This window comes from Lampetra fluviatilis, chromosome 4 (genome assembly GCF_964198595.1).
Source record: "Lampetra fluviatilis chromosome 4, kcLamFluv1.1, whole genome shotgun sequence".
NCBI lineage: Eukaryota > Metazoa > Chordata > Hyperoartia > Petromyzontiformes > Petromyzontidae > Lampetra > Lampetra fluviatilis.
The window spans coordinates 12511328-12536207 of record NC_136278.1 but is presented as its reverse complement, the minus strand read 5'-3'; the positions used below and the strand labels follow the sequence as shown (position 1 = coordinate 12536207).

Here is a 24880-nt window from a genome sequence, read left to right as displayed (position 1 = left end):
GCAGCTCTGAATGTGGTTATGTTGGTCAAGCACACACGTGTGGTGTTAAGTCCACAGTATGTGTGCCACCCTCCCACATGCCGGTGTGACGACTGCATAGCAGCTTTCCCGTCAGTTCTGAGCTCGAATGGCTTTGCCATGTGCATTGCGGGGGTACGGAGTGGCAGCAGGCAGGCGGATCAGTTGGGTGTGCCAATGCTCGTCCGTGCTCCCACCGGTGGCCAAAGCCATGCCTCCTTCAGCAGCAGTGCTGCTGGCTGTGTTGACTGGTAATTATGTAGACTGCGCTTTGCAGTTGGAAAAACAGTCATTAGCTTTTGGTTTATGTCAGAAAACACTTGGAAAGATGTGAATTTGCATCGTGAGTGTTAGTTACACAATGTAACACATTAAAAGATGCCAGTTAACCACATTTCAACAGTGCACATGCTCACAAATATGTTGAAAGCTGTATAACTGCACGCTGTATTTGCGAACGCTCGAGTAATTGCACAAATCTATATTAATGCAATGTGTAAAAATTGAGTTTTAGTCAACCAAGCAGATTTTTTTATTAATTGAAAGAATCTTATTTTGTGCTTTAAATGTGGCTGCATGTTAAACAGTTGATTTTTTTATGCATTTACCTATAGTTTTACATCTGTAGCACACCGTTTCCCTCGTTTAGCCATCTTCTTTACAGTGTCAATATGCACTTGTATGTATGTTGAACTTTTTTTGCACCGTACGTAGCCAACCATGCTAATTGGAGGTGCGGGAATGCAGAGATGCACTGGACTGTATCTCTGCATTCTGAGACCCGTGATGCCAAACGGAGCTGTTATGATGTGCGGCGGTGAGACCTGCGGCTGACCCGGGAGCTTGGCGAGGAGCTTCGAGCCTTGCCCTGTGCGCACGCGTGCCCCTTCCTGTGGTGTGCGAGTGTAGCAGGCGAGCAGTGACCCCTACTGCTTCGTGGAGTTCTACGAGCACAGGCACGCCGCGGCTGCACTCGCCGCCATGAACGGCCGTAAGATTCTCGGCAAGGTGAGCTCTTGAATAAACGGCTCTCTGTTGCCTCTTCTTTTTTCCCCACTTTACAACTGAGATTGACACCCAAGGCCATACCGAGCCAGCCGGGCACTGTTAAGGAGAGACACCAGGTTGTTTTTCCACCACAACGTGACCCATGCTGCTCCATGCTGCTGACTTCGCACTCATTGAACGTGTAACGTCAGTGGTTGTATTTCACAAGCATAAAAAAGAGAAGGGCATGGTGTGGCCTAAGAGACCTTGAGTTTGTGTGGAACAACAGACCAGGCAGCTTCCACACGACTGATTAAAAAAGAGTGCTAAAGCCACCCCATTACTCATAGAGTTGGGGTGGTGGAATTTTTGAGACAGCATGCAAGCGGATTTTGTGTTTTTATAGTGGTTTATACTCATGTCCCGCCGCTTCATAGCAAGCTCCAGGTTCAGCAACAGTCTCTTGACTTTTGCCCATGCACACATGGAGGGACCCCACACCACCCAGCCCAGCTTTTCAGAGCTCCTCATTCCGTAAAGGCCCATTAGTCTATCTCTTCTCTCCTTTTTCTCTCCTCTGCCTCGTTGTGCTTCTGTTGTGTCTTCCTCCTGTCTCTGGCTCTAGGTCTGTATTGGTCTCACTCTCTCCCCTTGTCTCTGTTGATGCTCCCTTGTGTGCTGCGGTGAGGGGGGTTGTGCTGCGTAGGTTTGTGTCTCCAGGCAACAGCTGGCTCACGCCGTCCCGCAAACGCACAGATTTTTGTTTACCATGATGGTTACATGGTTGCTGCAGCTCTTAAGTCCTAAAAAATCTCAACGTTATTATCCTGCTTCGGTTTATGTAGCAATATATATTCCGTGGGATCTTGAAATGTGAATCACCGCCAATTACTGACCGGATTCTAACCAAATATTTCGCGTACCCCTATTCAAACTTCACTCTCCTTAACATATTTGCTAACCGTAACCGTTTTCTTGAATTGCAAGTTAGAGCTATAATGGTATACCATTTTCATGCCATAATATATCTGAAAGAAGTTGTGCTGTCTGGCTCACGGTGGTGATGTCACCGCGCACCTCTGTGTGATAACGTCACGCGCATCCCACAGCTGACGTCACACCTCCAACCGACCCACCCCGGCCGTGTATCCCATGAAAATTCGTGGGCAGTGCTATTTAAAACATAAAAACGTTTATACATCGACAATAATAATTCCACACGACTGTCTGGATGAGCGTGTACATGAATTCAGAAGCGGCAAGTGTACACGGTTGAAAAGTGTCATTGTTGGGAACGCAAGTATATAACTAGAAGTTTCCTTGTCATACAAGCTGAAAAGGAGGCAGGGCCTGCTCGGCCACATCGCATCACATTACCCTCGCGTCTTCTGTGAACCAAATCCTGCCAATCACTTTGCTCCCATGCGTATTGATCACTTAGAAATGTACAAGCAATTGCCAGTGTGGCCAGGAGTATCAAAGAATAGTTTTATGAATCTACTGCATGTCTTTGGTAGAAGCAGTTTGTGTTGCGTAATCTTTTCATACACGGGCAACGAAATGACATTTAATCTCGGTGACATTTGGCCCATATCTTTAAGTATGTAATGGAGTTTCACATTGTGTTTTTCGGCAGCAGCTTTGAGAGAAAAATGATACGTTTCAATATTTCATTGGTGACCGTTCATCACTGATGGCTACATTTCTCCCTTTTAAGCTGGAGGAAGTCCTTTTGAATATTGTTGAGTTGCTATTTTTTTTCTGTGCTTTTGGCCTACACTTTGACCTTTTGATGTATGTATAACAGAGATGAAGGGAAAACAATTGTGATCACTCAGGTTGCCATGATCAAGTCTAGTGTGGCACGAGATTTGTTTTTACTATAATCTTTGCAAAATGTTTCAGCGTCTTAATTTTCATGCAAAATCCGTTTCCTTGTTTGTCACTTAAAAAAACACACACACACATCCTTTCAGCAACATGAATTACACAAACAGTGAGTTTATCTGCACATATGGGTATTGGCCAATTAGTTTTAGATTAATGAGCTCCAACTGCTCCGTAACAGATGCGGCGATGATTCGGCTCTGTCGGGTCACACGTGCATAAAATTTCAAGTATTGACTGTTGGGGGTGGGGGGAGGGGACATGCTCGGGATGTCTGCAGGCATTGAGGCCATTTAATCTCCCACATCCTTGGGTCAATTGAGCTGAGCTTGGCTTTCCTAGAAGACCCATCAAGCTTAGCCCAATATGTTTAATTAAACGTTTGGTTGACGGTACGTGGCTGAAGACCCTTTGACTTGCATTTTAACCTGGATTTGAGGTGACTGGACAAATGAGCAGTCATCTGCCCAACTGCAATGTCAAAGTCCCGAGTTGGCTGTAATAGTAATTTGAACCCATTCCATACAATATATACTCATTGAGAAACATTGATTTTTACACGTGTTATTCGACGTATGTATACTGAGCCTAAAATCATTATTCATCAATAAATCTCGATTTAAAGCTTTCGTGACTGCAGGGATTCATCTTCTTGGTTCTTTCGGTAAAGTCACGTAGAAGGGAAATAATAAAAATTAAACATAAAATAAAAATAAAATAAAAAGTAAAATAACAAAAATTAGGTGTTATTTTTATTATTTTATTATTTCCCTTCTACGTGACTTTACCGAAAGAACCAAGAACATCAATAAATCGTTGCATTGTTACACAATGAACAGCCATTGGTCTATCACCACAGTTTGTCAGGTTTCATTTGTTGAGACGGCAATCACGAGGCCAAACAATTTCCTCATTACCATGTTTACACAGGAATAGCTCATCGAGTTTCATTACTTTATTCAGCAGGGTCCTGCCAAGTTTCCACAGTAGGGGGGGCGGCGGCAATGATTGTTATTTATAATCCAAAACTTGAGTAATTTTCGGGTAATATTTCAAATTTGGATCGGGACACCCGCACACAATGGCTTAGCCTTGCGAACGACGTCTGCTATGAAGCTGCATTCAACCTGTGGACCTCTGCAAGAAGCGGTGAACGTGCGGCCACCAGGCCATGTCACTACACTGGGCATTGTACAAGTTTTGGACTCTTGACTTGAACTAGCTGCTTTTGTTGCATTACTGTTGTCGTATGTGAGAGGGTCTTATCAATGTTTATTCTATTTAGTTTAATTGATTCTCGCAAGCTCGTGTATAGGGGTTTTCTTACATCAATTATAAGACTTCCACCAGTGGTCACCAGTTTCTTGGATTCGTCCAGCAGTACAGGCTCTTTCAAGCAATATGAGTCGTGAAACAGAAATATACCACTCGGACACTCAGTACACTACAACCCTGAGTATTTAGTAGATCAAAGCATCAACTGGTGTCATAAACATGTCAACTTGCATCATTATTCTTCTACAGTATATATGGAAAATACGTGACCGACCGACGCAACCGTACGAACCGATATATGATGAAGAAAAATATGAATGTCTAGGTGTATAATCAGCTAACGTGTGAGCCCTCTAAAGTGTACTCCCATCTTTTTAGTGATGTGATTAAGTGATGTTATAATTTGAAAACATCTGTTACAAGGCAACCGCTAGATGCTCCCTCCATGAGCGAGCACCAATACCTCCTCCTCACAGGGTGAGGTTAAGGCAGCAGTCTCTCGGTCTCTCGCCACCCTTGGCTTGCAATAACTCAAACAGTCTGCAGCTGGCCATGCCTCCGCATGTACCGTCTCAAGGTTGCCAGCAAGGATGCAGTTCACTCCTTCAGTGTGTGCTACACTGGAGCCCTAATCGCTGATGAGACTCGCAGTCAACCGCTGGTCGTGCCCATGTTCACGTACGGCAGGTGCCCGTCACTCCAGCTGGCAGAGCCCCCTCATTGTCTCCGGTGTTGGGCACAAAGGTTTCTGCACTATCCTCAGAACTTTCACCTCTAAGGTGATAAGTCGGACAAGGTATGCCTTGTATCAGACTCACAAATCAAAGACTAATATAGTATGCACTTATGCAATACTTAACATGTGCCCACATATATGTGTTGCCCTCCTTAGTAGATATATCAAAACCAACCCAACAGCAACTACAGATGCAAACTCTATTATTTAGCCTTAACAAAATAGGGAATGCACTGGCATTAGAACAAAAACTTTTACTCTCTAACAGTATATGTAAAATATCGGAAAACCAGACGGTCCTCTACCAGTCTGTAAAAAGAAAGTCTGTGTACCTCACAACAGACCGAACAATATATCCAGAAACAATAATTATACCGGTAATATATCAGAACAGTTATCTTTTTACCAGTGGGTCCTCTTCGTGTAGTAGCCCCTGGGATTCATGCCCTTCGCATAGACTGACTTCGGAACGCTGAGTTCAGTATTAAATGGAAATTTCCAGTCTTGAAATCACGCCCCTTCTCATAAATATGAATAACCGTTAATGCAACCAGACCATGGGACGATATAGAATCTAAGTCTTTAGACTAGGAGTTCGGATGGTATATCCATGTATGGTGTATGCTGCTTTTTGCAAGGACCAACATTTCAACTAACTTATGTCGGACAAAGAGCCTATGTCCTGTGAAAGGTCTCAGGTGCGATATCACTTATATATTTCTGGGCAGGAGAATGAAAGCCTCCCTTCCTAGACCATAACTCTGCTGATAGGAATTAAGGTCCTGTTTTAATGAGCACAAACGCATAAAGAGCAACTTCAAGACACTTGTAATGAACTATTATCTATTTAACTCGTGGGAAGTACCCGGCGTTGCCCGGGGGAAAAATATATTTCAAAACTTTTCGTAAAAACATAACATACATACATACACAAATACGAAGCTATTGTGAAAGCCAGGCGTTCCGTTTGTCTGTCCATTTGTCTGTCAACAAAATTATAAGAGGCTTGCAGAAGTCCAAAAAGTTTTAGAAAGTGGGGGATAAATAGTTGACCTAAAAGTTTTGAAAATTGTCGACCCCCCCCCCCCCCGCAAAAAATATTTTTACCCCCACGTAGGCAAAAATACCTCCACACCCTACATACAGTAGAGTGAGTATTGTCTAGTGACTCCATAGGAGTATCTATTGACTCTATAGTAATATCTGCTGACTCTGTAGTTGTATCTACTGACTGTACAGTAGTATATACTGAGCCCAGTAGTAGCTACTGACTGTGTAGTATCTACTGGCCCTACAGTTGTATCTACCGACTGTATAGCAATGACTAACTTTATAGTATCTGCTGACTCTATAGTACTATCCACTGACTAAAGTAGTAACTACTAACTCTGTAACAGTATCTACTGACTCTATAGTAGTATCTGCTGACTATAGCAGTATCAGCTGACTTGATAGCAGTACCTACTGACTATAGTTGTTTCTATTGACTCTGCAGCAGAATATACTGACTAGTGGAATCTACTGACTAGTATTATCTACGGACTATAGTAATATCTACCGACTCTACGGGAGTATCTACCGACAATATTCTGCACGTCACCTTTTGTGTTGGTGTGGTGGCTTCAGCATTATGGGCTGCGATAGCCTCTTGTGCATGATTGATCGCAATTCCATTTCATACCAATTTTGCAATGCAGGGAATGTTAAACAGTGCATTCGTTGGATGCAGGACCCAGCAGTATTACATGTTTAAAAAATGTAATGCTTTCGACAAATAGTTTTACTTTTAAATGTAAGGAGTCTTAGACCAAAGTTGTATGCCTTGGTACCAGATATAATCTGCTTACAACCACACTTTATTGCCGTTTCAGAAACCGCTTGTACATCGATTACAGATTCGGATGTATTGATCCGGCTCAATTTTATTCTGGTTTTATCGGCCAACGGGGGATAGGGATTTTCATTATGCATAATTTCAATACATTTTCTCAGTCGTTCTGTCTGAACCTTCGTTATTTGTATTGATTCCAGTAGAAATGTCACATGGATGTTTTTTCGTCTATCTACCTGTTTGTGCTGACCTCCTGTGCTCAACCTTATTAGTTAATTGCTACTTGATATTGAGTTTGCCTTCACAAGCTCTGAATTGATTGTTGTTGGTGCTTAAATTGAACTCTTAATTCCTGATGCGATAAAGCTGCTAACCTTTACCATTAACCCGACTTGATAATAGAACGCACCGTCGGTAATGCAAACAGATCAGAAGTGTTTCACCATTACACCCAGCACTGGCCACCTATTGACATAAAATCTCACACGTATGTTGGTCTGCACGATCGTTGCTAAACGCCCAGATACTCCTTGCAAGATGATTATATGAAGATTCATGGAAAGGTCTGATCATTCAAAGACTTAATGCAGACTAGCTTTTCTACCCAGATTCGCCCGAGACTTGGATTGTCTTGGATTAATACACGACCTACGTGGAGGGTGGGGGGGGATGCGTGACGTCAGCAGGCGCACTGCGTGACGCTTCAGCATGCGGGTGACATCACAGATGTGACGTCACCGCTCACTTGCCATGCAAAATATATCCATTATTGCGCCCCCCCCCCCCCCAAAATACAAAAGTCTATTTTTAGACTTTTTGCATTGTTTACAGTCTGGAAGCTACTCACATGCCAATTTGCACGTTTGTTGCATGTCGGGAAGTATGCTAAACATTTCTAATTTCCCTTTTTTACATTTGATCTGTTCAATGTAAATTGCTCGAAGGTTCTGGGGATTATTGCTGTGGATTATTTATTTACAAGAACCAGTAATATCCATGCAAGTCTGAAACAAAACATTGAGGAGGAGATACGCATTTAATTGGTTTTTCGTATCAACAACACACTTAACTTGTGTTTAGTTTGTCGTCCTTCCCCCGCACCTCCAATGAGCACGGTTGGCTACGTACGGTGTGAAAGAAGTTCTACATACAACTAGATGAACTTAACTGTCAGATTTAATCGAAGCTTGCGCTTTTGATAGAAAAGACAACTGTAATCGGCCAATACTTTCCTACAGCTCGGCAATCTGCAAAACCCAAATAATTTAAGCACACATCTCCGATTCGCGCGGTTAGCCACATGCGGTGCGAAAGAAGTTTGACACATAAAGAAGGAGTGACAGTCGCACCTCTGGGGGCCATCGCCTGCAGAGCTATCGCACTCTGCTAAACGTCCTCTTAGCAGTGGCACTTAATTGCGCGAGATTCTATTCTATTTCGGATTCATATAGCCCCCTTTTCAGGGATGCCTGATACTTGACAGCACACGAATTGCTTTTGTAATTCTCCGCCAACCATGTTTGGGCATTGGCAGGAGTGGAAACCGTTCAGGCGTGGCACGCTTAATGAGCGAGATACATTCCGCAATAAAATCCTTGGGAATTGAAAAGTCGTTAAACGATTGTCGCTTTCCCATTGACTCCCATGTTAAAAGCTGAGATACGTTTCAGCCCCAAAAATCCCCACTCTGGAACAGATTTTTTAAGGTGAGAAATACAAATTATAATTATAAAATAAAGTAATTAAGCATCAAATGTAATACCACGTATTAAGAACGACAGTGCTTTGCAGGTGCCTGGGATTTATGTTATTTGAAGGGTAGGTGTTCGTGGGTGGAGGGAGCGGCAGAGGCCATGTAGGACCGCTGATTCAAATATTGCTCGTCACTGATGTTAGCTGTAGCTGGGAATTGAAGCAGGGTTTCTGAGTTAGTTTAACACGTAGGCTTTCGTGACCAATATCATCCATAATAGAGGTTTTTTTTGGGGTTAGATAGCTTAAATATATGAATGTGTCTTCAAACCCGTTGCATAGTTCATAGCCACAATGCTGGGTTGCGAAATGGAGCACTACTCCCTATCCTCGGCGTCTGCAATTAATTAGCACCGCCACCCACCCCTGGGCACTCCCCTCCCCAAACCTGCCCACCCATCCCTCCACCCTCCCCTCCACCCTCCCCTCAACCACCCCTCCTCGACCCATCCACCCACCCTTCCCCTCACCCACCCATTACAATGCTACCCCCCCTCCCCCGCGACGGAACACGCAGACAGACGACACAACTGGTAAACGAACAGCTGCGTCCCACGCTCCCTGCCGCCATGGGACGCAGATTGAGAGGTTCCTGCTCGCTAAGTGAACATTTTGCTACTTTTGGGAACAAACTGGTATAAATTTCAATTGCTCGTTATTATGAATTATTGTTAAAAGAACGCTCGTTAAGCAACACACGCCTGAAAAAAAACTTGTACATTAGCTCCGCATTGAACTTGCACACTTTTGACCTTTGCAGCAGTTTATAATAATTAGTTATAATTTTCACCCATTGATAGTCCATTGCTGGATGAATGCTTCCCCATGTCACCATCAGTCATTGGGGTTGTTTGACTGTACTTCTCCATGCTGGTCAGTGAGGTCTGGTGAAGGCATGGGGAAGGCTAAGCCAACAACTGTCTTAGGGATCACTCGCAACTGACATCCATTTCCAAGAATGTAACTCGGGTTGCCAGGTTGAGAGCACAGTGCTCTAACCACTGCTCCACCACACTCGCAACTGAAAGTGTTCCCAAGTGCCTGAGCCTGTCCCCCACATTTGACCTGCATGTTTAATCCCAACGTTGTATTTTTTGTGCCTTACAGGAAGTGAAAGTGAATTGGGCCACAACACCCAGCAGCCTGAAGAAGGACACAAGCAGTGAGTGCATGTCATTACGTTCCCCCCCCTCCCCACACTGCACCACCGCCGCCTACTACACGGGGCCTGCTCGCCCGTAGAGCTGGCAGCCACAGCCAGACACAGGCCCCCCTCCCTGGCTTCTGCTCTGAGTTTAGAGAGAGAAAGAGAGACCAATGCTGCCATCTTGAGTGAGGTGTCGTCTTCCCTGTTGACCGGTGATAATAACTGCGTGTGTTGCACACAAACTCCTCTTGTCATGTTCGTTAAAGCCGCACGTTACTACCAAGGCCTTCGTATCAATCATAAAATAAAAACTAGATTGTTAAATGCAGTGTTCGCCCAACTGTTAGACTATTTTGAAGATGTATTGGACTGACCATGATGACTATCTAGTAATGTTATCACAATTTTATCATTAAACTAACTTCCATTTAATTTGGTAAAAAGACATTTTACTAAGCAAAGCCTCATTAGATGTTCTAGACTAACATTAGCCCTGCTCTGGTAGTGAGCCCAGTTCCATTTGCACATACCAATGAGGAAGCCAATTCCCTGAGAATACCCTCATGCAAAAATATCTTACTCTGCCTGGTCTCATCAGAATCCGTATTCTGATTCGCCATCTACAGGCACCTTGTTGCCCAGTAGGTGAGTATCCAATGTGCAGAATTCTTCTTCCATCTGTCAGTGGTCCACTAAGCCCCACTCCTATAAGTTTCTCAATTGCCGTTGCGCGCCAGTGCACCTGGCAAAATTTAATGTATCTAAGCTTATTTATGCAGAGTGCCTGCGGTATTGCATATGTTTAGACAAGGCTCTACCAACACTTAATTTACAATTGTTAAAATATGGAAGGCATTGACCATGAGTGGCACGTTGATTTTCATCTGCCTGTAGTCGGCGCACGCCTTATGGAAATAAATCAACAAGATGTCACATGTCTGCCATGCATATACCAAAGCCCAAAAAAAACCCCATACAATAATTTGGCTGAACATACCATCGTGGGTAGCAGTGGCTCCCTGTGTAGCTTGTGCACATGAATGGCAGGAATGGCCTTGGCACTTACGTGGGATGGGCCAGGATTAGCAGTTCCGCTCGTGCTAGCGGGTGCCTTAGTTGTTGGCTACCTCGCTTAAGGTGGCACCGTTAGGCTTGGCATTGGTGAGTCTCGTTGGGTGGCACTGCCTCTGTAATTGCTGCCAGTGGGGTGCTTGTGTCCCTGTTAGTAATGTCGCGCGGTTAAACATATCTTACGCAAAGCATTATTTTTTTCATTCACTTAATTTGCCCTTAAAACTATTGTTTATACATTTTTTTTAACGAATATCATTATAAATTAACATTTTTACTATACATGTTAAAATGTGTGTTACATATGCCGTATTTATATACCCAAGTACTTGTATGCATATATGCCTGTGCATCTGTTGGCACATATGTATATAAATACGTTAATGAATTGCATAGCACTGCTGCAAAAAAACACAATGCCGTCACTTTGTTCCCGTCTGATAAAGAATTCCCTCGGCGGCATCTCGGATGTCAATTCGCCCGATTGGCCACCTTTTGAGGCATGGGCGCACGAAACTTGATTGCCCGGTGATGTCCAGTGACCGCCCCCCCCCCCCCCCCGAGTGCCCCACAGTGTAGAGCCAATTGTAATGGTCCCCTCATCGCTGTGTGTTTTTGCAGCGGCTGCTGCTGCTGCTAGCAGTGCAATCGGCGATGTGCGCGGCTACAGCTTTGTCCAGATTGTGTTGCGGTTGCGTCGCGCGGATTTAACAGTTTTAAGCGCGCCAAATTCATGGGAACGTGGCAGTGCTGGTTGTTTATCCTAGAGTTCCATAATAGTAAAGAGTTTCATCTTTTTAAAACAGGCCCATCTACCAACTTTGGAACACGCCAGTTAGGTAGGTACACCCTTAGTATTGCTCCATTTACATACTTTTGTATTTTTATTCTTAATGATATTGCCTATATTGTCAAGGCACCATTGAATTTTTTGTGTAAGTTTAATACAGTGTGTAATTTTTCATTGTACTTTTTATGTTTCACAAAAATGTGTTAAAGGACAAAAAATGTTTAAAAATTGCTGTCTTGTTAGGGAACATGGATATAAGCGAAATTGCACTGCTAACGCATTTTCCCCCCACAATATGATGCCAATTGATAATGTGTAAATGTGTTTTCCTCTACAAATTGAATATTTTTTTAAAAAATGTGAAATTGGAACGTAGTAGGCAGCTGCATAAGGCCACGCGCCTTCAACCTGTTGCAAAAGGTGAGCGGAACCTAATTTTATACTTTTTTTTATCAACGGACAGCAATGTTTTATTGACTTTCTCTGCTTCTCCTAATACTTGCCCCATCTACCCCCCTCCCCCCCTTTTGTCACCCTAACCATGGAGCTAGACTTAGACTAAGAAGGCCACGGTGTCTAAAGGCTTGCAACTGCGTACGCAGACCCAAGTGGCTTTCGTGTTTAGTTCAACGTGTTTATGCATCACGCACGTTGCTGGAGGATAACGGGGTGGGGTGTGCAGTGTGGTTGGCTGAATGAATTGTGCTTTAAAAATGGGACTGGAAGCAATTTAGAACTTTAGGCTGACCTTTGATGGTCTCTATGGATACAGAACAGAATTAGAGGACCACACGTTGGATGTAACAAAAATGTAATACTGTCAATTATGGTTTCGATACCTTGAAGCCGAAGTGCTGTTTCGCATGTACAATAGCGTTAAACAATTACGCGGGTCTTCCTGCTCAAACGAGCTTTGACGAGTGCCCATATCACCTGGTGGCTCTCAACCATTTCAATTACAGGAGACGCTCTTCAAATGACAAAACACTGTTGGATTAAACGGTACTTTCTACATGAAGTAAAACAAATCAGTGTGAAGAGCGAGGACATGGCAATGCTTATGATCAGCTGATGAACCTGGGTCAGTGGTGGAAATTCCACATTCCTGCAGTGGAGGACAGACTGTATATTCGGTGGATACTTTTGAAGTCCCGTTGAGTGTTAGATACTTACTCTTCAGAGATAATGCATGAAAACACAACGAGCACAATTTTCAATTACATTTGTATGTTTTTTGTTTAAATAACCGAACCTAGGGGTAGGAAACCTTTTCCTTTCCAAGGGTTGAATCGGACTTTAAAATCTATTTGGCGGCCCAGACATTGACGTCCAATAATAACGCAAAAAATAATGTGCGTGTTGACTGATTATAAAGTGACAGAAGTGACCGAGTGCGGCGCTAAAATTAGAAACTGTTGCCACGTAGAAAATATTTTCCTCAAGTTTCCGATGAGTGCAGCTAAGTTGCTTTCATTGATGGATGAACATTGTTTGCAGGGCATTTTGACGGGGTAGGCCTCATGATGTATGTATGTTGTATGTTTGTGGAACTTATTTCGCACCCTACGGAGCCAACTGTGCAGGACAGAGATGTCCCACCCCTGATTTAAACAAATTTTCGACTCCACTCGTACTATGCACAATGTATATTCACAAAAGTAAAAAAAAATATGTACAATATTTAACAATGGACATTTACAAATGTGGTACATAATACCTTGGCCACTGCCACGATAATGTGGAATTTCCACTTCAATGGATGCCCTGGAGTGGTTTTCTTTTGGTGTTTGATTCGGCCCATGTAGAAATTTCATATACACAGACATCCCACCATGGTGGACAAAATGAATATCATTTTGTGCCGAGTCCAGATTGGTTGTTCTATAGATGTCCTGGCCCTGCCATGGGCATGTACATTATCCACTTGGGGCCTATGGCTGCCAAAGGGGATCAGCATTGCTCATGAGAGCATGTAGAATCCTTCACTTTTGTTCAGGTTGGTGAACTGTGATCCGAGTTTAACACCTTACAATAGTGGCTAGTGATATATAAATCTGGTTCCCCTCCCGCCACCACCAACATACACTGACCAGCATGGTGAAGTTATGGTCAAACAATCCACAGAACTGTCATGGTGTAGGGAGGCCTTAATCCAACAAGTAGATTGACAAATGACTGTAAATGATAAGATAGTTTCTTAAAATAGTTTGATTTTTTTTTGTCCAATATTGAATTGACAGCAGGCTGTAAATTTATATTTTCACGGACATCTATCTGTCATTATACGACAACTCAATATACGTAATTTCGCGATAACGTAATTTGTAAGGTAGTAAATCAATTTGGTATACTTTATGTTAACTTAGCATTTACGGAATTTTAATTCTATAAATAAGATTTTTTATTTGGGAGGGAAAAAAAATCTAACAATGTCCTAACGTGCATTTCATGGCTTACGCTATTCACACTGTACCGGTTTCCCGCAATCTTGGTGCAGCCCCGAGCTTGGCGCGTTTTGCTTTCACCCCTTTGTGTTGACCACGCCTCATACTGTACTGTGCAGGATTTCATCCTTTTTCAACGTTCTTCAGTAAAAGTAAGTTCAAGATGTCTGGAAAGAGCGCCATTCAGTGCAAATGATAGCAGATGTGCAAACAAGAGACGGTGAAGCAATAATCTTAGATGAGTTCATAATCATCACCATCATCACCAGTCTCATCATCATCATCATCCGCACCTCCAGTTAGCATGGTTGGCTACGTACCGTGCGAAAGAAGTTCAACATACATAGTACTGCAGAGGATTTTTATTTTGCAACTTATTTTGAGTATAAAAATGTCCTGAAATATTATTTTTGTTAAATATGTTCTTTAAAAAGGTTTGCTGCATTCTTGATTGCAATTTTATTACGTCTTTGGGCCGAACTTTTGTCCGTTAGGAATGCATCTCCGATAAAATTATGGAAGTCAATGGGAAAATATACAGAATTTGGACGGACAGCCTTTGAGGAACGTATTTGTTCCATATATTGAGGGGTGCCCATATGATACGTTTCCATTACATTTTAGCACGCTATTACAAGTCTTACATAGAACAATTTATTCAACTATGATATGAAGCCGTTCGCTGTCATATTATTAACTATTTCGCAGAAATAGAACTTTATAACATAGATCATTATGTAAGTGATTAATGGGATTTAAAAAAAATAATAAATGAATAGACCGGCCCCATGTATCGTGTCTGGTGGGCTATGACATTGAATTTTACAAGATGGCAGCACAGCCGACAGACGGTAGCTTTACTTTTATGAGACAGGCAAGATTACAGCGTGTACTGGCGCAGTATAATATTAGCTCTGTAACACTCGGGCTGTCTCGTCTCAGAGTACAAAGCAAACCCGTAGCATTCTCGCATGTCACATGCAAACCAGATGTGCGGCATAGCGGAGTTTAGGTTTCGGAATTACGTCTGGCAATTGGTTCGCATTAGTTCACATTTGTACGGAGCTCTCGTAAGATGTTTGAAAGTGAAATTGCCACAATTGTGCATGTTAAAATGAGTAACGGATGCACCCATGACACATTGTGCTGCGGATAAATGCCACTGGCCCGAAACGTTGCCAATTATTTACTTTTCCTTTTAAGGGCGCAGGAAATGAGACTGGGACGTTTTTTTCCCTCACTTTATTGGATGAAAAAAATGACGCTGCAACACGGTTTGGTGGCGGCGGCGGAGTAGTCGACCGAGTGCACGCGTGCGGTTGGTTACTGCCCGGCGATCGTCTCCCCGCGTTTCATGCACAGCTCAGTAGTCCATGATGCTTGCACAATTATTTGTCCACGTTAATTCAGGCAGTCCCTTAAACAATGACTTAGTAAATGTTGCGGGCGCAGCCATTCAATGAATGGCCCGTAAGCCCATTGGCTGATGTTTTAATTGGCAGTGGTCCAAACTATAGTGGCTTCTTGTATGACTCCCTATTTTGCTCCCAGTGCCTGTTGTGAACATTTTGGAAGCCTGCCAAGTGCCTAGTTGTGTGTCTGTGTTTTTTTTATGCTTTGGGTTGAAGCTGCACTCGCTGATCATTGCAGTATTGTTCAGTGTAGTGCCATTTGCTTTGGCTTGGGAGGGATTGTTGTGTGGCCAATCAGGATTGCTGCCATTGCTCGAAAGCATTTGCAAGCGAGTTGTGTGGTCATATGTTGCCTTGCCTCTATTCCCAATGCAGGAATGTTCAATTCCTGGTGGGACAAATGTTTGCGCCTGCTGTTTGTATTATAATGTTGGAGTAATGTCTTTCATTGTATTTCCAATTTTTTTGGTATCCGGAACAGACGTTATTTAATTAATTAATTTGTGTGATTTTATTATAATTGAATTAACCACAGTGGTCTATACCAGCCATTATGGGTCAGTCACATGGTCGAGTGGCAGCTCTTTTGCCACTAGTTGTGGAGGGTCACGGTTCGAGTCCAGGCCGACTAGGTTAGTTGTGCACGAGTATTAACTGTGTAGTAGGTTCGAATTAGGTGCACACACACGCAGCTTGGAGGCAACACTATTTATTAAACGGTAAGTAATATAACACTGTACATAAGGTGGTGAGCACCTTCCTCAACTCACTAATACTCTGGAACACGACACAGACTGGACCAGGCAGGCAACGGCCTGCCTGGCCCAGGACGACGACTCGGGACTTGACGACCGATGATGTCTTCACTTTGGAGTACAGTACAACAGCCTCGCTCTGCGTTCACACCACGCTTATATCTGCTTTGGCGTGGCTGGCTCCGCCCAGGCGTGGCTGGCTCTCTCCAGGCCACGCCTCCCTTCCCAGGACACGCCTCACTTCCCCCACCTCTGGGAAGGTCGGATCCCTCCAGCACGTGACCCCCCAGGCACCCCCTTGGGCCCCCAGCCCTCGTACGGGCCAACACAGTAGTGACCGTTCTGTCACTACAACTGTAAGCACCGTCTGCTTCGCAGCGGACGTAAAAAATGCAGTGACTTTTCTTTTTATAAATGCTCGCAACTTACTTGATTGGGAAATACTGAAGCAACACCCCCCCATCCACTACTGACAGCAGTCTAATGCCCATTCGCAGGCCGGTGAAGCGTGTACACCTTGTGCTGCAAACGGTCAGCTGTCATTGGGTGTTCCCTTCTTCAGACTGCTGCAGGGCATTGAAACGGTTGGGATGAGATGTGTGATGTAATGCGCTTTGAGTTGCCGAGGCATTTAATCACCCTTTAAATGCAAATCCTTATCCTTACCACTTTCTTATGAAAGAGTTTTCCCAAAAGAGGTTGACAAAGCCTAAGGAAGGTGATACAAATGGACAGCTAGTGTTCATTTTACTTGAATCTGCATATTTACATGTCACTCAGTACTATCTTGAAAATAAATGTGCATCCACCCGAGCTGCTGGTTTTTGGATCCTTGGCCATTGCCCAGAAATTTCTGCTGTGGCATTATCACAAAATGGCACTTAGTTGCAGGCGTCTGTCTTCACGAGCGTTCGTTCTGCGAGAATTCGCTTTAACGAGCAGCTTGAATTTAGACCAACATGTTCGCAATACGAGCAAATGTTCGCGTAATGAGCGGAGGAGGCCCATTGATCAAATGCGTTTCGTGGCGGCAGGAGGCGCACAGCGGCCCGCAGCTGTTTACCAGCTGTGCGCGTGTGAGGGGGGGGGGGCCTCATGGTGGCACTGTTGTGGGGGGGGAGTGATGTGGGGAGAGGGGTATGGGGGGGCGCTAGTTAAATGAAGACGCTGAGGACAGGAGTCTGCAAGCACTGTGGTTCTTCATGTGGTAAGTGTTACATTTTATGTTTTATTTCTTTATTTTAAAATTGCAATTTGTATTTCTTGCGTGAAAAAGTTGTTCAAGAGTGGAACATTTTGGGTCTGAAACATAACTTGGCGTTTTACATGGGAGAAGTAAATGAGAAAACGAAGTTTGTTTGACGAACTTTCGCCTAACAACCAATTTTCGCGGAATATCTTGCTTGTTAAGCAGGGTGGCTGTACTGTGAATTATGCCTTACATTAAATTACTTTACTCTGCCATTCTGAAGAGGTAAGATCTTGTGTGGCAAATGTCTCTACAGGTGCCATCAATTGTCTCAACAAACTGGACCTAAATATCTAAATAAATGTTTGATGTTTTTTCTACGTTCAGCCACACGAGAATGATCGTCATAACCTAAATAAAATTTGCAAAAAAAATTCTGAAGCAAAAGTAACAACAAAAAATCCCCCACATTAGTGCCTGAGATAAAGGATGACGTGAATCCAAGTTGATGCTCTCTCCTGATTAATTACAAACTTAATTGTTCATGCTTTTATTATTGTCTCCAAAATATAGGCTTTTTTCATGCTTATGTATATGCAGTTCATCAATTTTACTTCTTCAATGTGGTCAACTGTATTTTAAGTGTATCTGCAAGAATGCACAGTCCTTGGTTAAAATGCATCCCAATGGTATTGGTCCATCCTGGTAGTGGCATAAGGCTCACACACACGTATTAAATGTTATGGATAGTACCTTCAGGGTGCATTTCTATAACTGTTGATTTAATTGACTGATTTTCTTAGATTCTCTGTTGAGGATCGATCTCAGAGTTAGTTCCTCTGCTTTTAAAAGCGTTGTATTTTTTCAAACAGCGAAACTGAATACAATTTACTCTTGCACTTTTCCTTTGTGCAAATTGCCTGTTAATTGCAGGAAAAAACAACTCTTGCGCACAGATTGTAAGTGTTGGTAGGTGAAAGTGCCTTTTGTAAGTTGGCATTCATTAAAATAATGTGCAAGAGTTAACAGTGGTGCACTCGCCGCTAGCACCGGCACAAGTGTTCGTGTACGAGCCGTATGGGCTGATTGACCATACTTCACCATGCTCCTTTGCACAGGTTGGTGAAGGTGGAGAGAGGGCATTGGACATGGGCGTTTGAAAGTACAGTGGGGTTGAGACAGTGGCTTTGCTGCATTGCCCTCTGCTTTCACCTACAACATTGTCATGATTTCTGGCTCGAACCGGTATCCATTCAGTTTACTGGTCAGAGAGTACGGGGATTTCCCAATTTGCATGGGAGCGGCGTGTGTGCTTCGTGTCAGGGGGGGCCTTTAAAATAAATTTCTCTTGCGAGCGCCTCCCCACATGAATGTGTGTGGTCAATGATGTCCTCGTCGTATATAACACTTAACGATAATGATTGTAATTGCGACGAATATAATTATAGTAAAAGCAGGCAATACGTCTAATCTATCTTTCCACATAAATAATAAAAGTATTTATTTCACAATCCATCAACCGCATGTGTCATTTGGTCTTCCAAGACCCACATTGACCACATGGTCAACAAGATTAAAACCTAAATTGGATTTCTATACAGAAACATGCAGTATTCCACCTCGACTCCATCTGATTATAGTTGCAGCCACTATCCTGTCTACGTTTGATTATTGTGATGACACCTTCTACAGGACTCAATCATTGAAATCTGTACATTCACTTATCTCTCCCCCCCCACCACCTTGGATCTGGATATCCAGAGAGACCACCACTGGGCTGTCTTTCAAGTTTCATTTATTAGGTAGAGCCCTGTGAGCCATGCGGCTCTTGAGTCGGGTGCAACCGCAACCAACAAAACATGAACAGAGAACATCTTAAAGTGCCGACGCGCAACAGAAACATCCTGGGATAAACCAGCTAAAGTCTTCCACTGGGCTGTCTTCATCCTCAAGTTCCTCTTAAACCAGTGGTTCTTATCCTTTACTGAAGCCTTGCGCCCCTTTGGGTCTCAATCATAATTTAGTTTTTATAATGTTAATAAATACACAGGGGTTTAATGAAACAAAGTAGTTGTACTTACGTGCCCGTGCTTAATTTGTGTTTCGATGTCTCGCACCCCTAGAAAAAAAGTATTTGCATTTTGCTGCTGCACGTTTCTGAAATACTCTTTCTTCTCATGCAGTTTGATTCCCATCACTCCCCCCTCTTTTTACGGCCCTGTTAGGCCAAAACACAGCTTACTTGCACCGAACTTTTTCTGGTGCCTCTTGCTCTCGTGTTCTATACTTGCACTGTTTTATTTATTGTCGAGTGATTTGTTCATTAATGACCCGCGTATGCGTTCTCTGCGATATTGATGTTTGTTTTTGTTTTGATGTTTCTACTGTGATCATGCGCCACGGATCTCCCTTGTAAAATAGCTGGGAAACTGCCTTAGAATCAGACTATTTGTCCTGGAGAAATCCGATGAGCTATGAAGCTCTTTTTCACATTTCCAGTAGGGGCTAGTCAGAAACGGTATCATCCATGTAAAAAATAAAATTAACTTACACCAAACTCCACCTGCAAGTGCATAAGTTCAGCAGCATTAATTCAAGGCACGAAAACTCCAGTGTCAGTCTTGAATGTTCACCACGTTGGTGAGAGCACAGGTTGGTGTGTTTACTTGTCTTACACCAACGCTGCTTCAAAATGGTGCATTCCCGGAAGACCGTGCGGCTGATTGGTTGTGTAAGAAATTATTTTTTGTTGAAATGTGCTGACATGGATATATGAAGGAGATGTATTGTCTGCTTATTTATTTTAGTTAATTTGTAGCAGTTCTATATAGAGCAAGAGAGAATTAAGTTGTTAAACCCCATTTGTCGCTTTTCTCCTGGCAGTGACAGTCCATCATCTTGAATGACTACAAATTGTAATTACGGAAACCTGTTCTTTCTGATACGGCCCTGGTGAGCTTTTTCCTGCACAATACAGGACCCTCCTGAAAGAGTCTTGAGGGTTTCTCTGGATCAATGACACTTATGTCTTCATTGGCCTGTATAGTTTTTATATATGTAATGGGTTCAACTGAGTCGCAGACGTAGACTTTGGAGGCAACACATTTGTTTAGTTCCAACACACGGGCTAACTTCCCCTTAACAGAATAACAACCTAAGGTGGTGACCACCCGGCCAACTACACTAGTTACCACGTAACTGTTACTACAGACCCGGGGCTACAACATCTGCCTGGGTCCACGTGCTGGAAGACTTGTTGAACGGAGATCGTAGACCAAGGGTTTCTTTCCCGGGATGAACAACCCTGGTCCCTCTCGGGACCCGGCTTATATTCTCTGTGACGTCGCCGGCTCCGGCCTTGGCCACGCCCACCTTCCAGAATCCTCGGGAAGGATCTGGGTCCCAATCACGTGACCCCCCCCCCAGCCCCCTCTTGGGGCTCCTCTGTCAACTTAACCGGTCACGTGTCCTCCCGGGTCAACCAGAGTGCCATGGCCTCACACAACCTTTATCCTTCGGTCGGCACCCACACACCCTGTCCTGTCGGGCCGGCACTGCACTTCCAGCCTGGTGCCATCCAGCGCTATTATCCAGCGCACACCGTGTCCCTCTAGGGCCGGTACTGCACCCACAGCATGGTGACATCCAGCGATGTCACTACATCTATGTAGAAACACTTGGGGAGATCTTCATCCAGCCATAGATTGATCTTTACTGATGGAATGTTGGGAAAGGTAGTATTCGATTGCTATAACCACATAACCCTAAATGTTCCCAAGCTCATCCGATCGTGGAAGCTCAGCAGAGTTGGGCCTGGCACCATGGTGGCAAGATGTTAACTCACTTGTCTAGTATGCAGGAGGTCTTGGATTCGACCCCGACGCCTGTATATTTGTTGTTTGCGTGTTCTCCCCACGGCCGCGTGGTTTTCCTCCAGGTCCTCCGTTTTTTCCCCTCCACATATCGAATCAAGATGCGCTTGGAGTATTTGGCTGCTATACATTTCCACGTGATAATCCACTTTGTTCAGCTATCATTTGTGGCCAGGTTGCTTCTGAAAATTAGCTATGTATATAGCTCAGTCGGCTTTATCTGTTAAAATTTTTTTTTTATAGATTTAGTACTAGCCGTTACCATTTGTTGTAGCAATGGGGCTAGCAGTTGGCCAGGAGATGGCAGGGTTTTGTATCACGCCCTCCTCCGCATGAGTTTTCTCTAGTGCTTGGGTTTCCTCCCACATGAAGCCGAACACAAATTATTTGTATTGACCAGACATTCCGATGCAGGACCCTCCTCTAAACTGTTGTGACTCAGCGAGGCTCTTCTGGGTAAAATCATGTTGACATGCGCTAAAACCAGACTGTATGACTGTAGTTGTTTATTGTGATACTGGCTAGACACGATTAGTCAACATCGTTGATCAGACATTAACTTTATTAATTTAGCACTGGACAACATGGCTCCCTGAAATAATCTAAGGTTGGATACAATTTTGTACAATGTTATGAAAACATTCATAAAGTGTACGTTTAGCTTGCATAGCGTGCAATGTACTGGAGTACTATTCGGACAAAACTGTAATGGGTGGGATATTTAATACAAACCATGGCCGATAGATCTAACATGTCTGAACATAATTCATGGGCAGATAAAACAAAACTGATTTGAAAAACATTGGTCGGTGTTCATTCCTGATCCGGCTCACCTGTCTGTTGCACGTGGTGTGATTTTTTCTCAAAAGTATCTTGTGGCTTGAAGGTCCTTAACTATTTCAATGTTGTGTGAATGGCCATTTCAATTTGGGTATCGCTGGACCAACCTTTACGCCGGCTTAAAATGGGGTGCCACGGTGGCGAGATGTTAACTACCTCGCCTCGTATACAGGAGATCGTGCGTTCGATCCCTGGCACCTGCTGTATATTTGGAGTCTACGTGTCTCTCCTCCCCCGTGGTCGCGTGGCTTTTTCTCCGGATTGCGTGGATCTTCCCTCCGCGTTTTAGAGTATTTGGCTGCTATATATTCCCACACGATAAGCCACTTCGTTGAGCTAGCATTTGTGATCGCCAGGTCGCTTCTGAAAAAAAAAAGTTCCGTAGCTCAGTGGGGCTTTACCTGATAGAATCAAATAGTTTTTTTGTTTAAAAGAGTTGAGTGAAAACCCACCGTTAGATTTACAACCACCTCCCCCCCACTCTGTTGCTACGAACAAAGCGAACGAATTCACCGCATGCCCGCCGCTCCATACAAATGGAATGCTTAGGCGAGACTAAAATGGCGTGGTGTTTTTTTTTAACGTTGCACTGAGAACGAAACGAAACTACACAGACGTGTGGACTGGAAGTTTGCCAGCATCTGCCGCTGAAGTAACCACGGCGTCGTGTGCTCTTTCTTCAAGCAGTTGCGTTCCCGTCTTCTGGGAGTTGTGTGTACGCGTCAAAGAGTGGTCGTGGGTTTTCGGTGCGCTAATGAGGACAATATTCGTAGACTTTTTTGCGTTTGTTCTGCCAAGTAGTGGTCGCATAACTTGACGGAATGGTGGAGAGCGGTGCGTTTTGGGCAAAGCAGCTCGTGATTGGTGTCTTTTGTAAAAAAGAAATGTTTGACGAATCCACTCATTAATCTGGTGACAAATTTCTAATCGGCTTATTAAAACAACCGCGTTTTGAGCATATTCAACTCTCCGTGTAAACAACAAATACATTTAGACATTAATTATGGGATATTCTTCAACAAAGTTTCTGTTCGGCAGTGTTATTCAAACACGCACAGAATGTGTTTAGCATTGTTACAGCACAGAACCCTAGATTTCGTCTAAATTAAAACAACGGGACACAAAACGTCGCAGCTTAATTAAGATTTGCGATGACTTGGAACGCGAGGGTGAGAAAGAAATAAGGGAAAAAGTGTGGAAAACGCCATTTACTCTGGAGGGGAGGCTCTAGGAGGCATTGGTGTGTGTGTATGTTGGTTACACACACCAGGGGTGTAGCTGTGTGTATGTTGGTTACACACACACTTCAGGGTGAAGCGGTGTGTGTGTATGTTGGTTACACACACCAGGAGTGTAGCGATGTGTGTGCGTATGTTGATTACACACACACACCAGCGGTGTAGCGATGTGTGTGTGTGTATGTTGGTTACACACACACCAGGAGTGTAGCGATGTGTGTGTGTATGTTGATTACACACACCAGGGGTGTAGCGATGTGTGTGTGTATGTTGATTAGACACACACACCAGGGGTGTAGCGATGTGTGTGTATGTTGGCTACACACACTGCTGAAGTGTCTGCGTGGAGGAAAATCGTCTTTTTGCCCAGCAGTTTCTTGCTGTGCTTGTCCCACCAGATGACTGACGCTTGTGTTGCGCCCGGGAACGTCGTGATTTAATTTAGTTTCTACCTACGCGACTTACATCACCAAAGAGTTGTATAGTCGGTGCTGCTTCGCCGACACCACTTGCCCCAGCAGCCTCTTGAGGCGGCAGGAGGCGATCTCTGTGTGGTGGTCGTCACTGATGTCATTGACGAACCTCGGGGTTTTTTGTTCGCTTTCCACCCACGGGGGTGCGGGGGGGGATGGGGGGCGGGTGGGGATAGTGGGGCGGGTGGGGAGGGGGGGATGGTGGCCGGGGGGGGGCGGGGGAAATGGGGGGCGAGGGGGGCGGGGCTCCCAACAAACTCCCCGCCGCTTCCTGTTCCGCACAAGATGGCCGGGCCCAGTGTAGCGAGCCGCTAACTCCTCATCATCTTTATCATCATCCTCCTGCAGCCGTGAAACTGTGTAAACTGCGTGGCCGCCGCTGCAGCTGCTGCGTCTTGAGAGCCAGCGTGTGAACACTTCCTGTGTGTTGGGGGGGGGGTATTTGAAGCCTTGTTGGGGGAATGTCGAAGCGACCAAGTAGGTAACCCCCCACCCCCTCTCTCTCTCTCCCCCTCTTCATCTCTCTCCCCTCTTCGTCTCTCTCCCCTCTTCGTCTCTCTCCCATGGCTCTTTCTCTGCCTCGTTCGCTCGCTCGCGTTCCCTCCGCAGCGCTCTCGCTATTGTGTCTGTGACGAGTGTGTGTGTCCCGCGTGTCTGTGTGTGTGTGACGGGTGACTGTGTGTGTGTGACGGGTGACTGTGTCTGTGTGTGTGACGGGTGACTGTGTGTGAGAGAGAGTGGGAGAGCCGGCGTTGGAGCACCTGTGTGTGTGTGTCTGTGTGATGTGTGTGTGTGTCTATGTATGAGTGGGTCAGCGGTAGCGTGTCTGTGATGTGTGTGTGTGTTTATGAGAGTGTCTGTGTGTGTGAGTCTGTGTGTGTGACGCGTGTCTGTGTGTGTTTATGAGAGTGTGTGTGATGTGTGTGTGTGATGCGTGTGTGTCTCTGTGTGACGCGTGTCTGTGTGATGTGTGTGTCTGTGTGTGATGTGCGTCTGTGTGTGTGTCTGTGTGTGTGACGCGTGTCTGTGTGTGTTTATGAGAGTGTCTGTGTGATGCGTGTGTGTGTCTGTGTTTGACGCGTGTCTGTGTGTGTTTATGAGAGTGGTGTGTGTGTCTGTGTGACGCGTGTCTGTGTGATGTGTGTGTCTGTGTAAGAGTGGGT

At 44.4% G+C, this 24880-nt stretch overlaps 1 protein-coding gene across 5 annotated transcripts in view; it reads left to right on the top strand.

The window, feature by feature from the left end:
* LOC144931575 (nucleolysin TIAR-like) overlaps window positions 1-24880 on the top strand; it is a 90911-nt gene that overhangs the window by 20790 nt on the left and 45241 nt on the right. For 2 of the 5 annotated variants that reach the window (XM_078855580.1, XM_078855579.1), the window contains exons 4-6: window positions 928-1026; window positions 9594-9648; window positions 11511-11543. In XM_078855580.1, the coding sequence (XP_078711706.1) occupies window positions 928-1026; window positions 9594-9648; window positions 11511-11543 (187 nt within the window). Of the gene's footprint in view, window positions 1-927; window positions 1027-9593; window positions 9649-11510; window positions 11544-23976; window positions 24195-24880 lie in introns of those variants that run through there. The other 3 variants (XM_078855582.1, XM_078855581.1, XM_078855583.1) reach the window with 2 other exon arrangements.